The sequence below is a fragment of the Somniosus microcephalus genome, unplaced genomic scaffold, assembly GCF_052327205.1.
Source record: "Somniosus microcephalus isolate GS21.2 unplaced genomic scaffold, FLI_Smic_1.0 unresolved_chr1, whole genome shotgun sequence".
Taxonomy (NCBI): Eukaryota; Metazoa; Chordata; class Chondrichthyes; order Squaliformes; family Somniosidae; genus Somniosus; species Somniosus microcephalus.
Genome location: NW_028225179.1, coordinates 168,403,373 through 168,417,218, shown reverse-complemented (window position 1 = coordinate 168,417,218; position 13,846 = coordinate 168,403,373). Strand labels below are relative to the sequence as shown.

Sequence of the window (13,846 nt, the reverse complement as noted above, 5' to 3'; positions counted from 1 at the left end):
AAGCTGTAGAAGAAAGAACTTGCATTTCTATAATGCCTTTCACGACCTCTGGATGTCTCAAAAGCACGTCACAGCCTATGACGTATTTTTGAAGTGTAGCCACTAATGTAGAAAAGTTCTTTGAATTTGTATAGCACTGTGCCTGAGACATGGGGAGGGATACTAGGAGGAGGTCATTTGGCCCATCGTGCCTGCGCCGGCTGAAAGAGTTCTCCAACCTAATCCCACTTTCCAGCTCTTGGTCCGTAGCCCTGTCGGCTACAGCACTTCAAGTGCATAGCCAAGTACTTTTTAAATGTGATGAGGGTTTCTGCCTCTCCCACCCTTTCAGGCAGAGTTCCAGACCCCCACCACCCTCTGGGTGAAATAAGTTCTCCTCTAATCCTTCTCCCAATTACTTGTATTTCAATAATGGAAAGTGCTTTAAAAGTACAGAAAACATGGCTTGGGGGGGGGTTTCATGATTCTACTTCACAAAGCATGACCTGGTGTCACCAGACTTTGATTCAACAGTGCAAAAGTTGATAGTGTGGCCTTTTTATTTGTGCTCTTACTTTCTGTCCAGCCAAGTACTGTACTTGAATGTTAATTGCTTTGCGTCAGTTAATGCCATCGGCTGTTTTGCAATAATCCGTGTTGAGCACTTTTTTGCATCTGTTTCAGTATAAATTCACTGCCAGCTTTTTGGAGATCTACAATGAGACCCTTCGTGACCTGCTTGTGACCAAACCAGAGAAAAATGTCGAGTACGAGATCAAACGGCTCAGCACTAAAAGCGAACAGCTGTACGTAACCAACCTCAAAAACATCTCTGTCTCCACAGAGGAGGAGGTGGGTAGCGTTTGTGTACTTGTGTTTACAACTCCAACTGTTCATGAGTGAAAAGAATGCTTGCTTGATGGTTTGTTAATACAGTTCCGTACCAGCGAGAAGAGCTGGGACTGCTCACTGTTTCCTTGAACAGGGCCGGGTAATCAGTTTGACGTTTCTTGTGAACAGAAATATAATTTCTTTACTATGAAACTGAGCAGGGCATGTTGTGCTCTCTGCCCACGTCTGGCAGGTTAGCACCACTTTCATTCTCCAACTTTTACATTTAGATTGCTCCTGGTTCAATAACCACTCGCCATCAATTGAAAGTAGATGGCGTTAGGTCAGAGATCAGCCCTGATCTCATTGAATGGCGGAGCAGGCTCGAGGGGCTGAATGGCCTCCTCCTGCTCCTGTGTTCCACTGGTCCTTTGGTGCCTCTATTAAATCGCCGTTGGTTCGCTTTACAGAACTCCAATTGGAATTGCTGTGTTTGGCATCTTCAGTTTTGGGAGAGGGATTTCGATGAGTAAATGCTCGGATCAGTTGAGTTGCCTGGCTTCACGGATCGGCAGTTGAGTGTGGTTTCTGTCCTCCCCGCACAGGTTCACAATTTGATTGCTATCGCAAAAGCCAATCGATCGGTGGCGATAACGTTAGCGAATGATCGTTCCTCGCGGAGCCACAGTGTCTTCCAGCTGAAGATTGACGGGAGTAACTCCACCCGCGATCTCCAGTGCACATGTGAGTACCTGTCCCAACGTTTCGCTTCTCTAGTGATGGGCAGAGTTTGGGCTTCAGCGATCCTCCTTAGATGCTGCTTGTGGTGCTTGTCTGTAGAACTGAAGCAGTGGGTTAATGCTGCCTGCTGCCCCGCTTTACACTGGAATTATACAATCTGCAAGGGGTTCTATCTGCAGCACTCAATTAGCGCACAGCCACTTCTGTGTCTTGTCCAAGCTGCTAACCCAGCTCCTATGTGTTGCTGTAGGGCAGCACTGTGACCCATGGTGCCCAACAAAAGGCCCCATTTACTTGTGCACAGCCCCCGGGGGCAGTCGTGCTACTTTGAAAAGACAAATCGGACTCCTCACTGACTTCCCATCACTGGGAGACTCTAAGCTGACACTAGGTGTGTAACCTGAATGAACTGGCAGAATCCCTGCTGAATGTTGCCTGAGGCAAATAATGGAGGAGTAGTGCACTTTGCATTTCAGACAGCACTTCCCCCCCCCCCCCCCAGATTCAGTTGTCGTGTAACCAGATGCAGCAGCAGCTCCCTCTAGTTTGTTCCAACAATATGGCACCACCCCAACCTTAACAATCCCGACTGCACCAATGTGACGCTTTCCCGATTTCCCACGTCGGCCGTCCTGCTGGATCTGAGATTCGCGTGAGACTAATTGCCAGAGTCGCCCTGTGTGGGAAGGAGGCGTTCATCCCTTCAGTCTGCTAGCTTTGAACTGGAGCCTGTAGCTTGTTCCTCCCTACTCCGATCGTGTGCGTAGAGGAACAGGTAGCTGCAGCTTGTTGCTGTTGGCCTGCTTGTAGCTGCCCACTCCCACTGCTACACAATGGCCAGACACGCCCTCCCTCCACAGTTCCACCTGATCCCCCTCCCTACTTTCCAGCGCCTCCTAAAGATCCTGCTCCTTCCCTTTCTCCCTCTGCTCTGGAAACCGTTCACTCCCACGCCCCTTATCTTGGTTTGAAAAAGGACACTATTTTCAAAAATGCTACAATGCCGTTTGCTGTCCAAAAGAATGATGACTACCCTCTCCATGAGGTATTTGGTTATTAATGCGTTTGCTACCAAGATCGTGGCATTTTGTGTTGCTGTCAAACATGGAACGTGGTCCCTGTCCACCTTTCCGATGCGAGACCCGCCTCCTCCAGCAGGTTTTAATGTTTTCAGCCCTGTGCGGTAACCTTGCTTTTTTGCTAATGCTGATTTTTTTCTCTCTTTTTTCCCCCCCCCCCCCCCCCCCCCCCTCATGGGTTCAGCGACCCTGAGTCTGGTGGATCTGGCGGGCAGTGAGCGCCTGGACAAATCTCACTCCAAGGGTGATCGTCTGCGGGAGGCTCAGGCAATCAACACCAGCCTTTCCTGCCTTGGGCATGTGATCATGTCCCTGTCGAAACAGGTAAGATGCAAAATATAGGAGGTTAAAGCCTTTGGGAACGGGACTGGTTTGGCTCCATACCCCATTTACACCCTATCTAATTTTTACACTCCATTTACATCAGGTTAAAATAGAAGCTGTTTCTGTTCCTTGCTCTTTCTCCCCATGCGCCCTCTCGGTCCCACCGTTCCATTTGTACCCCACCCACCAATAGCTTGAATAAAAACAGAAAATTCTGGAGATACTCAGCATCTGTAGAGAGAAACAGTTAACGTTTTGGGTTGATGACCCTTCGTCCGAACTGGGAAAAAGTTGATGTAACAGGTTTTTAAGCAAGGGGAGGGGAGGCGAGAACAAAAGGGATGGTCTGATAGGATGGAAGGCAGCACAGATTAAGAGACAAACAGGATGGTGCAAGGCAAAAACGGTCTCCCAACCTGCGTTTGGTCTCCCCAATGTAGAAGAGACCGCATTGTGTGAAGTGAATACAGTATACTAAATTGCAAGAAGTACAAGTAAATCGCTGTTCCTCCTGGAAAGTGTTTGGGGCCCTGGACAGTGGGAAGGGAGGAGGTAAAAGGGCAGATGTTGCATCTCCTGCGCTTGCACGGGAAGGTGCCGGGTGAAGGTGTTGGGGGCAATAGAGGAATGGACCAGGGTGTCGCTGAGGGAGCGGTCCCTTCGGAATGCTGAAAGGGGAGGTGAGGGGAAGATGTGGTTGGATCACGCTGGAGGTGGCGGAAATGGTGGAGGATGATCCGCTGAATGTGGAGGCTGGTGGGTGAAAGGTGAGGATAAGGGGTACTCTCTCGTGCTTCCAATGAAGCGCGAGGAACAGCACCTCATCTTTCGATGAGGCACTTTACAGCCTTCCGGACTCAACATAGACTTCAAATTTCAAACCATAACGGCCCAGAAATTGGTGTCGGTGGGCTTCCCGCGGGTGCAAGCCCCCGACCTACACTTACATAGCACACCAACAGTTGAAGCCTGGCCCTGCGTGGATTTCCTGTCAGTGGCCCGGTTCAGCTCCCAGCGTGCTGTGCTTGCGTGATCCAGCGGCGTAGTTAGTTCGATGAGCCGGCTGGGATCACGTGAGCGTTAGTTCGATGAGCCGGCTGGGATCACGTGAGCGTTAGTTCGATGAGCCGGCTGGGATCACATGAGCGTTAGTTCGATGAGCCGGCTGGGATCACGTGAGCGTTAGTTCGATGAGCTGGCTGGGATCACGTGAGCGTTAGTTCGATGAGCCGGCTGGGATCACGTGAGCGTTAGTTCGATGAGCCGGCTGGGATCACGTGAGCGTTAGTTCGATGAGCCAGCTGGGATCACATGAGCACTGGGCAACCAATCGGGGGTTGCAAACGTTCGTTCATGAGTTTGATAGTAAGAACTGTCAAACTCAAACTCCGGGCGCCCAAAACAGTACTTAAACTTCAAATAAAAGTTTTTTTAAAAATCCCACTAATTAAATGAACTATTAATAACTCTAAACTAATTTAAACAATTATTCAAATTTTTGAAATTTTTTTAACAAATTGAGTCTAAAAATACTTGCCTTACTGTAAAGTCTTTAAAAATAATAAACTTGTGGAAAAAAATTTCTAACTTTAATTGAGACCACTTACCTTTTAAAACTAAGTACTTATGTCTGCTTTTTTCTGCGTAAAAACTGGAGGCCTTATCGCACGGGCAACCCTGTATATAAAAAAAAAAAAGGGAATTTCAGCGCGCACGCGTTCCACCTCTGAACCCCTTGGTTCAGAGGAAAGGAAATGCCGGTTTTCCGCGCACGCGCTGTGCATGCTGAAAACCGGCACTTCCATCGGGCCCACGCGTGAGTACACGGTGCTTACTCACTCATTGGGACCCGAATTACTGGGCCAACATCTGCCCCAATCTCTCTCCTCTCTCTCTCTCTCACAGGGCAGCTGTTGATCATTCTGCCATTGCCATTTACACTTCATCTAGAGTCCTCTTCTGTGTCTTAACTTGCCCCATTACCATCTCCTTTTGCCTCGCACCATCATCCCTTTTGTCTCTTAATCTCTCTCCTGCTTTCCATCCTATCTCAGACCTGCCCCTGCACTTAACCTGTTACATCTCCAACTTTTTCCAGTTCTGACGAAAGGTCATCGACCTGAAACGTTAACTGTTTCTCTCTCCACAGATGCTGCCTGACCTGAGTATTTCCAGCATTTTCTGTTTTTATTTCAGATTTCTAGCATCTGCAGTATTTTGCTTCTGTAATAGCTCGAATAGTTCAGTGTCGGCCTTTATCCATTTTCCCTGGGTGTGAATACTCTGTGCTGGTCAGCCACAACTGTGCAAAGTATGTTGGCCCTTGTGTTTTATTTAAACACGGCTACTTTGTACTCTCGGCAGGGGTTTTAAATACTGTGCTGTCTCTTTGGGGCAGTAGGTGGGGTGGGGGGGGGGGGGGGAGCCTACTGACTGTCTGTGGAACAAACTGATGCAGGTGTGCAGAGATGTGGATCATTCTCTGTGGGTTGTTGAAAAGACCGTTCTGGTTAGTGGTAGTGCTCTGCTGTATTGTTTGAGAATGGGGAGAGGGAAACCAGTCCTATTTGAACTAACTATACAGCAGGAACTGAATGGATATTGGCAAGATTAAATTGTATATTCGATAAGGCGTAAAAGGTTAGTCCCCACACATTTCTTTCCCTGCAAAATTTGCTGTTCCTATTGGTAAGTTGTGAGGGACATGTTGTTTTATAGTGTCCACTGCAGTAATAGCTGTGTGGAAACTCCGTACACAAACACTTGCTAGTGCCTTTCATGACTTTGGGATGTCCCAGTGCCTTACAGCCAATGAAGTACTTTTTTGAAATGTAGTCATTGTTGTAATGTAGAAAACGTGGCCGCCAATTAGCACACAGCAAGCTCCCACAAACAGCCATGTGATGACCAGATGATCTGTTTTATTTATGTCGGTTGAGGGAAAAATATTGGCCAGGACACCGGGGAGAGCTCCCCTGCTCGTCAAAGTAGTACCATAGGATCTCTTGCCTCAACCTGAGGGGACAGACGGGGTCCTTGGTTTAACATCTCATCCGAAAGACAACACCTCTGACAGTGCAGCACTCCTTCAGTACTGCACTGGGAGTGTCGGCCTAGATTTATGGGCTCATGTCTCTGGAGTGGGACAGTGCTGGTGGGTGGAGCTATTTTACTAATAGTCTCTTGTCACTAAAAAGTTCCCTTGTATTTTCCAGGAACCCCATATCCCCTACCGGAACAGCAAGCTGACATACCTGTTGCAGCATAGTTTAGGAGGCAATTCAAAGATGTAAGTTGCTTTCTCTTCCAGTCGGTACAATGATCCATTTATCTAATTTGTGAAGTTTTTTTTAAATTGGAAACCTTTTCCTTGCAGGCTGATGTTTGTGAATATCTCTCCTTTAGAAGATAACTTCAACGAGTCGCTCAATTCCTTGCGCTTTGCCAGTAAGGTATGTCGAATTCAAATGGTTCATGCCCTGTGTTGCAGAATCACTAGCAGCCAGTTTATGTACAATGGGGCACAAATGAGTTTGTGGTATTTATGTGCTCGCCACTGAGGTTTGACAACAGTACAAGCTGTGACCCAATGACTAACTATTGTGTTGCAGTACAAGTCCTGTACCCAGCCCCCTTGCTCGTTGAGCAGCTGACTCATAAAAGTTCCATCTGTGAGCTAGCTTGTGTGACAGCAAGGGTTTTTTCAATTGGCCTGTAGTTTCGAGGGTGGAACCAGACCACTCTGCTCCTGACCTCATTACAGCCTTGGTCCAAACATGGACAAAAGAGCTGAATTCCAGAGGTGAGGTGAGAGTGACTGCCCTTGACATCAAGGCAGCATTTGACCGAGTGTGGCATCAAGGAGCCCTAGTAAAACGGAAGTCAATGGGAATCGGGCGGGGGGGGGGAACCTCGCCACTGGCTGGAGTCATACCTAGCACAAAGGAAGATGGTTCTGGTGGTTGGAGGTCAATCATCATAGCTCCAGGACATCGCTGCAGGAGTTCCTCAGGGCAGTGTCCTAGGCCCAAACATCTTCAGCTGCTTCATCAATGACCTTTCCTCGTCAGAAATGGGGATGTTTGCTGATGACTGCAGTGTTCAGCGCCATTCACAACTCCTCAGATAATGAAGTGAGTCTAGGTTCGGATCAGCCATGATCCTATTGAATGGCAGAGCAGGCCCGAGGGGCCGTATGGCCTACTCCTGCTCCTACTACTAATGTTCTTATGAAGCAGTCCATGCCTGCATGCAGCAAGACCTGAATGACGTTCAGGCTTGGGCTGAGACTTAGCTGGTAACATGCGCACCACAGAATTGCCAGGAAATGACTATCTCCAACAAGCGAGAGTCTAACCACCGCCCCTTGACATTCAATGGCATTACCATTGCCGAATCCCCCACCATCAACATCCTGGGGGTCACCATTGACCAGAAACTTAACTGGACCAGCCACATAAATACTGTGGCAACAAGAGCAGGTCAGAGGCTGGGTATTCTGCAGCGAGTGTCTCACCCCCTGACTCCCCAAAGCCTTTCCACCATCTACAAGGCACAAGTCAGGAGTGTGCTAGAATACTCTCCACTTGCCTGGATGAGTGCAGCTCCAACAACACTCGAGAAGCTCGACACCATCCAGGACAAAGCAGCCCGCTTGATTGGCACCCCCATCCACCACCTTAAACATTCACTCCCTCCACCACCGGCGTACCGTGGCTGCAGTGTGTACCATCTACAAGATGCACTGCAGCAACTCGCCAAGGCTTCTTTGACATCACCTCCCAAACCCACAACCTCTTCCACCTAGAAGGACAAGGGCAGCAGGCGCATGAGAACACCACCACCTCCAAGTTCCCCTCCAAGTGGCATAGTGGTTAGCACTGTTGCCTCACAGCGCCAGGGACCCGGGTTCGAATCCGGCCTCGGGGGACTGTCTGTCTGTGGAGTTTGCACATTCTCCCCGTGTTTGCGTGGGTTTCCTCCGGGTGCTCCGGTTTCCTCCCACAGTGCAAAGATGTGCGGGTTAGGTTGATTGGCTGTGATAAATTGACCCTTAGTGTTAGGGGGATTAAATACATGGGGATAGGGTGGGATATGTGTCGGGGCAGGCTCGATGGGCCGAAATGGCCTCTATCTGCACTGTGGTTTCTGTGATCTGTGAAGTCACACACCATCCTGACTTGGAAGTATATTGCTGATCCTTCATCATCGCTGGGTCAAAATCCTGGAACTCCCTCCCTAACAGCACTGGGGAAGCACCTTCACCACACGGACTGCAGCGGTTCAAGAAGGCGGCTCACCACCACCTTGAGGGCAATTAGGGATGGGTAATAATTGCTGGCCTTGCCAGTGACGCCCACATCCCATAAACTAATTTTTAAAAATTCCTCTGATCAGCATTCAATGACCTGTCCGTCTGTTGGGAGAGCTGGAATCCAGCTAAGCTGTGCTTCCCCTGGCAGTTTATTCTGCTTTAGGATGTCTCACGTTGCTCCATGTCATTCTAGCACATTAATGACACTGGGAATTGTCTCCTCAGTAGGTTGTGCTGTGTCGTTTGTGGGGGGGGGGGGGGGCACTTTTTGACCCAAACTCTTGCTAAACTGGGTGTTCTTTTTCAGGTGAATGAGTGTGTGATTGGAACGGCACAAGTGAACCGAAAATAGGATGAGTAACTACGAGACGACCCAGCTGTCTGGTCCATTGGCCAAAAACTAAATAGTGTCATTCCAAATACTCCTCACATCTGCCTTTTTTATTTTTTTTTAAAAAACAAACCTGCACAATGGGCTGCTTCAAAAGAGCCTGTGTTGTAAAATGCAGAACATTGCTGAGCTATGAGATTAGATCTGTTTCAAATGTAGCTTTCAAACTTTGCAAATGTGGTATAAACCTGCTTTTCTATATGGGGGGGGAAATGCAGTGTAGAATATCCAGTCGATGAGGGTACAATTCCCCACTCGTGGTGTGATTACAGGGACAGTGTCCTGGAGGAGGTAATGTGGAACCAGAGACTCCTGCTTCTTCAGTGCCTATAACCTGGTCAGCTGCCGTCTCTCTGCCAACGTTGTACCTCTCCATCGGAACAGACAGCCAGAGCCTCCGGCTGCCCATTGGGCAGACTTGAACTGCCACTGGATCAATCCAGTAAGCCCACATATTGAAGGTCACTACATGGGGATTAGGACTTCATTTTATAGGGGAAGTTTTTTTTTTTAACAAGGTGATGGTCATTTTGAGCATGGATTGGGGCTACCTGTAGCCTCTGCTGAAGGTGGCCATTGCCTGATGCTCCCGGTGCAACGCTATGCTGAACATCTGCTGTGGCAATGAGTGTATTCAGCCTTGCTGCATCTTTTTAAATCCTGCTGTGTGCATTTAATTGATTTTTAACGTGTCTTACCTTTATTTGATTCTTTGTATTTTTAATCAATAAATGTTTATCCTTTGGCAAAGGCTGTGGTTCTTTGTGTTCTTCAACTGTCATTCGGCACTGATGAAGCCCAGCCATAGTATGCTGCCGTGTACGGTGCATTGTACTATGGACGGCCCTCGCTTAATCTAAGCCGTGAAATGTCATTGGAGAAAACAAACAATGTTTAGAGTCTTTACAATGATGGTGCTTCTGGAAACAGATTGTTTTAACTATTTGAAAACTTGTGTAAAAGCTGTGTATTGTAACACTTTTTTTAAATTTTTATAATAAAGTTTGTATTGGCCCATCAGCGCAGTTACCTGGATTTTCTAGTCATGTACAGCCACTGCTGTCAAATTGTCCCCAGGGTCATTTTTAGATCACCATTTCCCCAAGTTGTAGCACCTTGAGAGCCTACTACTGGCCAATGTTCCCACTTTTTTTTGTACTGATTGGGCCACGAACTCCTTTGAGCACGGCCTTTTTGTCCGTGGGCCACGAACTCCTTTGAGCATGGCCTTTTTGTCCGTGGGCAACTTTTACAACCACCACCACTATATAGTGTGTGTCTATATACAGTAATGCCGTATTGCCACCCTGCCATTTCAAATCATGAGACAATCGGGCAAGGTTCTATACAAATTTAACGTAACTTCACTGCTTTTAAATTCAGCTCTTCTAGAAATGAACCCCCATGCTTTATTTGCACCTTTTATGGCTTTTTAACCTGCATTGCTACTTTTAATGATTTGTGAATCTATACCCCTGGATCCCTTTACACCATTTAGATTCTTATTTTCCAAGGAGTAGGTAGCCTTTTTATTCCACCTACCAAAATGCACCACCTCACACTTGGCTATATTGAAATTAATTTGTCATTTCATGCCCATTCTGCAAGTTTGTTTATGGTAGAATTAATTAAAAGCTTTGTCATGTACAAACACTTTTATATTTAAAAAAAAAAAAAAAAAAAATGACTGGGTTATCAAAGAACTGCATAAACACTTCAGAGACGTCACTCGGTTATGCATCGACAAACAATCCAAAACCCAAGGTGAGCTGAAAGAGGCAGATCTATTCGTGCAATTTGTATTAATTTTAAAGTTTTTAACGTATTAGCCCATCCCTCATGTCACTTAAAATTCTAGGAGGACTAGACCGACTAGATGCAGGAAGGATGTTCCCGATGGCGGGGAGTCCAGAACCAGGGGTCACAGTCTAAGGATAAGGGGTAAGCCATTTAGGACAGAGATGAGGAGGAATTTCTTCACCCAGAGAGTGGTGAACCTGTGGAATTCTCTACCACAGAGGGCAGTAGAGGCCAATTCATTAAATATATTCAAGAAGGAGTTAGCTATATTTCTTAAGGCTAAAGGGATATGGGGAGAAAGCAGGGACAGGGTACTGAATTTGGATGATCAGCCATGATCGCATTGAATGGCGGAGCAGGCTCGAGGGGCCAAATGGCCTACTCCTGCTCCTACTGTTTCTATGTAAAGATGTTAATTTACAAATTTCACTTCTAATGTTTTTCTCATTCTCCAATATTAATCCCTGCTCTTATCACAGTGTTGAATTATTTTAGTTATTTTGCAATTAAAAAGCAGGAAACAAACTTCATTGTACTCTATTTTTAAACTCCTATTTCAAACATTTATGCCAAATCAAAATTGTACATTCAGTTTTGTAGGAATCGACCGATTTTCCCCCCCCCCCCCCCCCCCCCCACTAAAGTACTGAGGTCGAGTCAGTTTGATAAATAAATAAACGAAGTTTAATTAAAACTAGAACAAAACCAAGGCATGCAGGAGCAACAGTAAACCGGTCTTTTCAGGTGACAACAGAAAATGCTGGAAAAACTCAGCAGGTCAGGCAACATCCGTGGAGAGAAATTTGAGTTGACGTTTCGGGTTTGACCCTTCAAAACTGGAGAGAAAAGGAACTGGATCGAAGGCAGGGCTGCGATCAGGTGCTGGTTTGGGAACCTCCCACTCTCTGACGTCATCACGTTTCCTGCCGTTCGGGGCATCACGTGACCAACGTGATGTCATCGCATTGATTCTGGGACTTCTCCAGAAAGGCTAGTTACATGCAGTAAACAAGCATAGGTGCTGTAGCACTCTGTTAAAGACGGTTATACATTTGTACAGGAGTCTGTTGGTGGCTTTGCCACAGTATTGTGTTTTTCTCTAAGAGTGGTTTCTTCGAAAGTAGCTTCCTGCAATTTTTATACATTATATCTCTTGTTTTTATTAACACTCCACTAAACATTTAAGAGGAAATCTCTATTTACATTATTCCTGGGACTTGCTCGGACTATAGAACGACAGACAAAATAAAATGGTTTGTATTTTTCCCCTTCTGGTTCTCTTCCTAAATGTCTCAATGATACTTTTTATTGAATTAAAATATGTAACTGCTCCAAATCCCTTCCCTCAACAGCATGTTTGTGTTCAGGTGCTTGTTCAAAATCAAATATTGAGATTTCCATTTTTAAACATTTTAAGCAATTCTGAGCCTCTTAAAGTGTTTGGACTTCAAGACCTGGTTGAAACTTGTTTTAGAAGAGGGGGAAATTGATTTGCTTGTTTCTTCCAAAATCATATTCGAAACTAAGGGGGAGATGGTGTTTTTAACACACTCTCCTTTTGTTACTTTCAAGTCTTGTTGCAGCTTTGACAGAAGTTGCTCCAAGATTTTCTTTCCCTCTTCAATGCTGTTAAACATACAACAAAAAAAATAAAAAAACTCTACATGAAGCTCATAGTGGTTAAACTTCCTAAGGCTGAGGTTATCCCCAGTCATGGGGGTGAGTTGGGATCAATTTTAGAAGTCGTTTCCTCTTTTTCTGCTGGTCTCTCAGACTCTGAGGTACAAACAAGGGGCACATTTTTTTCCCCCTCCATAACATGATTTAAATAAGTGATACTCTTTCAAACCAAGGACAACACCTGGCAAAATTTACCTGGAACTTACCGCAGGACATCCATCACTTTCCTGTGCTTTTTCCGACTTTAAACAATTTTCAAAAAAGTCACCGCTGGTCTAAATTGTTTGCTTTAGCCTCCTTCCAGTGGCCATTGTGCATGTGCTGCGCCTCCACCTATGTTGTTCCAAAGTGCGGCCGCCGGCTCAATCCCCAAGAATGGATTGCACAGGCCTGGACCCTCGCCTCCCCTCTCTTGCTGTCTCTTTCTTTCTCTCGCCCTCTCCATTTCTCTCTCTCCCTCTGTCCCTGTCTCGCTCTCTATCTCCGTGTGTGTGTGTGTCCCTCCTGTGCCCCTCTTTCGCTGTCTCTCTGCAAAGGACATTCGAGCAAAAGGAGAAGCAGCAATTCAGTGTTGCTTCAGGCGAGAGCTTTCCTCCCAACATTTGAAATCCAATCATGTTGAAACATGAACCGAATATTCGTTCCCTCTTGAGAATACATTGTCAAGAAGTGTTTCCCCTATGTGTGCTCTTGTAATAATGAAGGTGCTCATATCAGACACCAGCTCCACTAAGCTGTTTGCAATTAATTGAATGCCCCCCCCGTGGCCCAGCTCAGTGTAATCCTGAGCAATAACTGCCTGCAGGTTTTAGAAGAGATGATTAAATGAGGCCTTGTCAGATGTTAAACTTGGTTTTTTTACCACTATTGTAAGAAGCACGGAGAATCTCTTTCTCTCTTTCCCCCCCCCCCCCCCCCCCAATTTCTCTCTTCCCGTATCTTTTTCTCTCTCTCTCTCTCTCTCTCTCTCTCTCTCTTTCTTTCCCCCCCCCCCCCCCCCCCACAAGTCTCGCACCTTCTTTCCCCCCCCCCCGGGCGCGCTCTCTTTTCTCTATCCCTCTCCCCAGGCATGCGCGCTCTCTCTCTCTCTCTCTCTCTGGCCCGTAGTGGCTTCAGTGCACAGGCGCTCTTTTTAAGTGCATTGCCAGTTGCTGCGACTCCCAGCGCAGTGTTGGCATTCAGCAGCCGTTCACATTCTCAGTTGCTCAGGGTTGTAGCGGGTTCCACTGAAGCCCCGCTGCTGCAGACCGAAAGAACGTGCCTGTGGGAAGCGATTGCACTGAGCAGCTGTGCTTCTGACCCGGGCCAAAAACAGCCATCCACAGGTGGAGGGTGGGTCTGGCTGCCTCTCTTCCCTGGTGGCCCTGGCGAGGGTACACGTGGTGTCCCCGGTTATGCTCAGGGCTGTCTGCATCCAGTGGGCACTGCACACTGTTAATTGCACAATTAACCACTAACCCAATACTGATTTGGTTCATGTTAAGCTGTCAGTTTGATTGGCCTCTTTTAATTTTTCGTAGTCCCCTCCAGTGTTGCCTTTAAGTTGTGCGGTCGTGCAGCGCTCGAGGTTCTGCGCAGACGGCTTCTAAATGGAAAAATTATAGGGAACATTGTTCCCTTTCTACAACAAGCACTGGGGCTGGTTTCTGTCCCGTCTCTCTCTCTCTCTCTCGAGCTGGTTTCTGTCCCGTGTGTGTCTCTCTCTCT

At 46.9% G+C, this 13,846-nt stretch overlaps 1 protein-coding gene across 1 annotated transcript in view; it reads left to right on the top strand.

Moving 5' to 3' along the window:
* The window catches only part of LOC147096526 (carboxy-terminal kinesin 2-like), a 28,816-nt gene extending 18,496 nt beyond the window's left edge, over nucleotides 1-10,320 (top strand). Inside the window, exons 12-17 of the mRNA XM_085975330.1 lie at nucleotides 664-831; nucleotides 1,416-1,554; nucleotides 2,815-2,954; nucleotides 6,170-6,243; nucleotides 6,331-6,406; nucleotides 8,576-10,320. Of these exons, the coding sequence (XP_085831456.1) occupies nucleotides 664-831; nucleotides 1,416-1,554; nucleotides 2,815-2,954; nucleotides 6,170-6,243; nucleotides 6,331-6,406; nucleotides 8,576-8,620 (642 nt within the window). The 3' untranslated portion in view covers nucleotides 8,621-10,320. The remainder of the gene's footprint in view (nucleotides 1-663; nucleotides 832-1,415; nucleotides 1,555-2,814; nucleotides 2,955-6,169; nucleotides 6,244-6,330; nucleotides 6,407-8,575) is intronic.
* The last annotated feature ends 3,526 nt before the right edge of the window (nucleotides 10,321-13,846 follow it).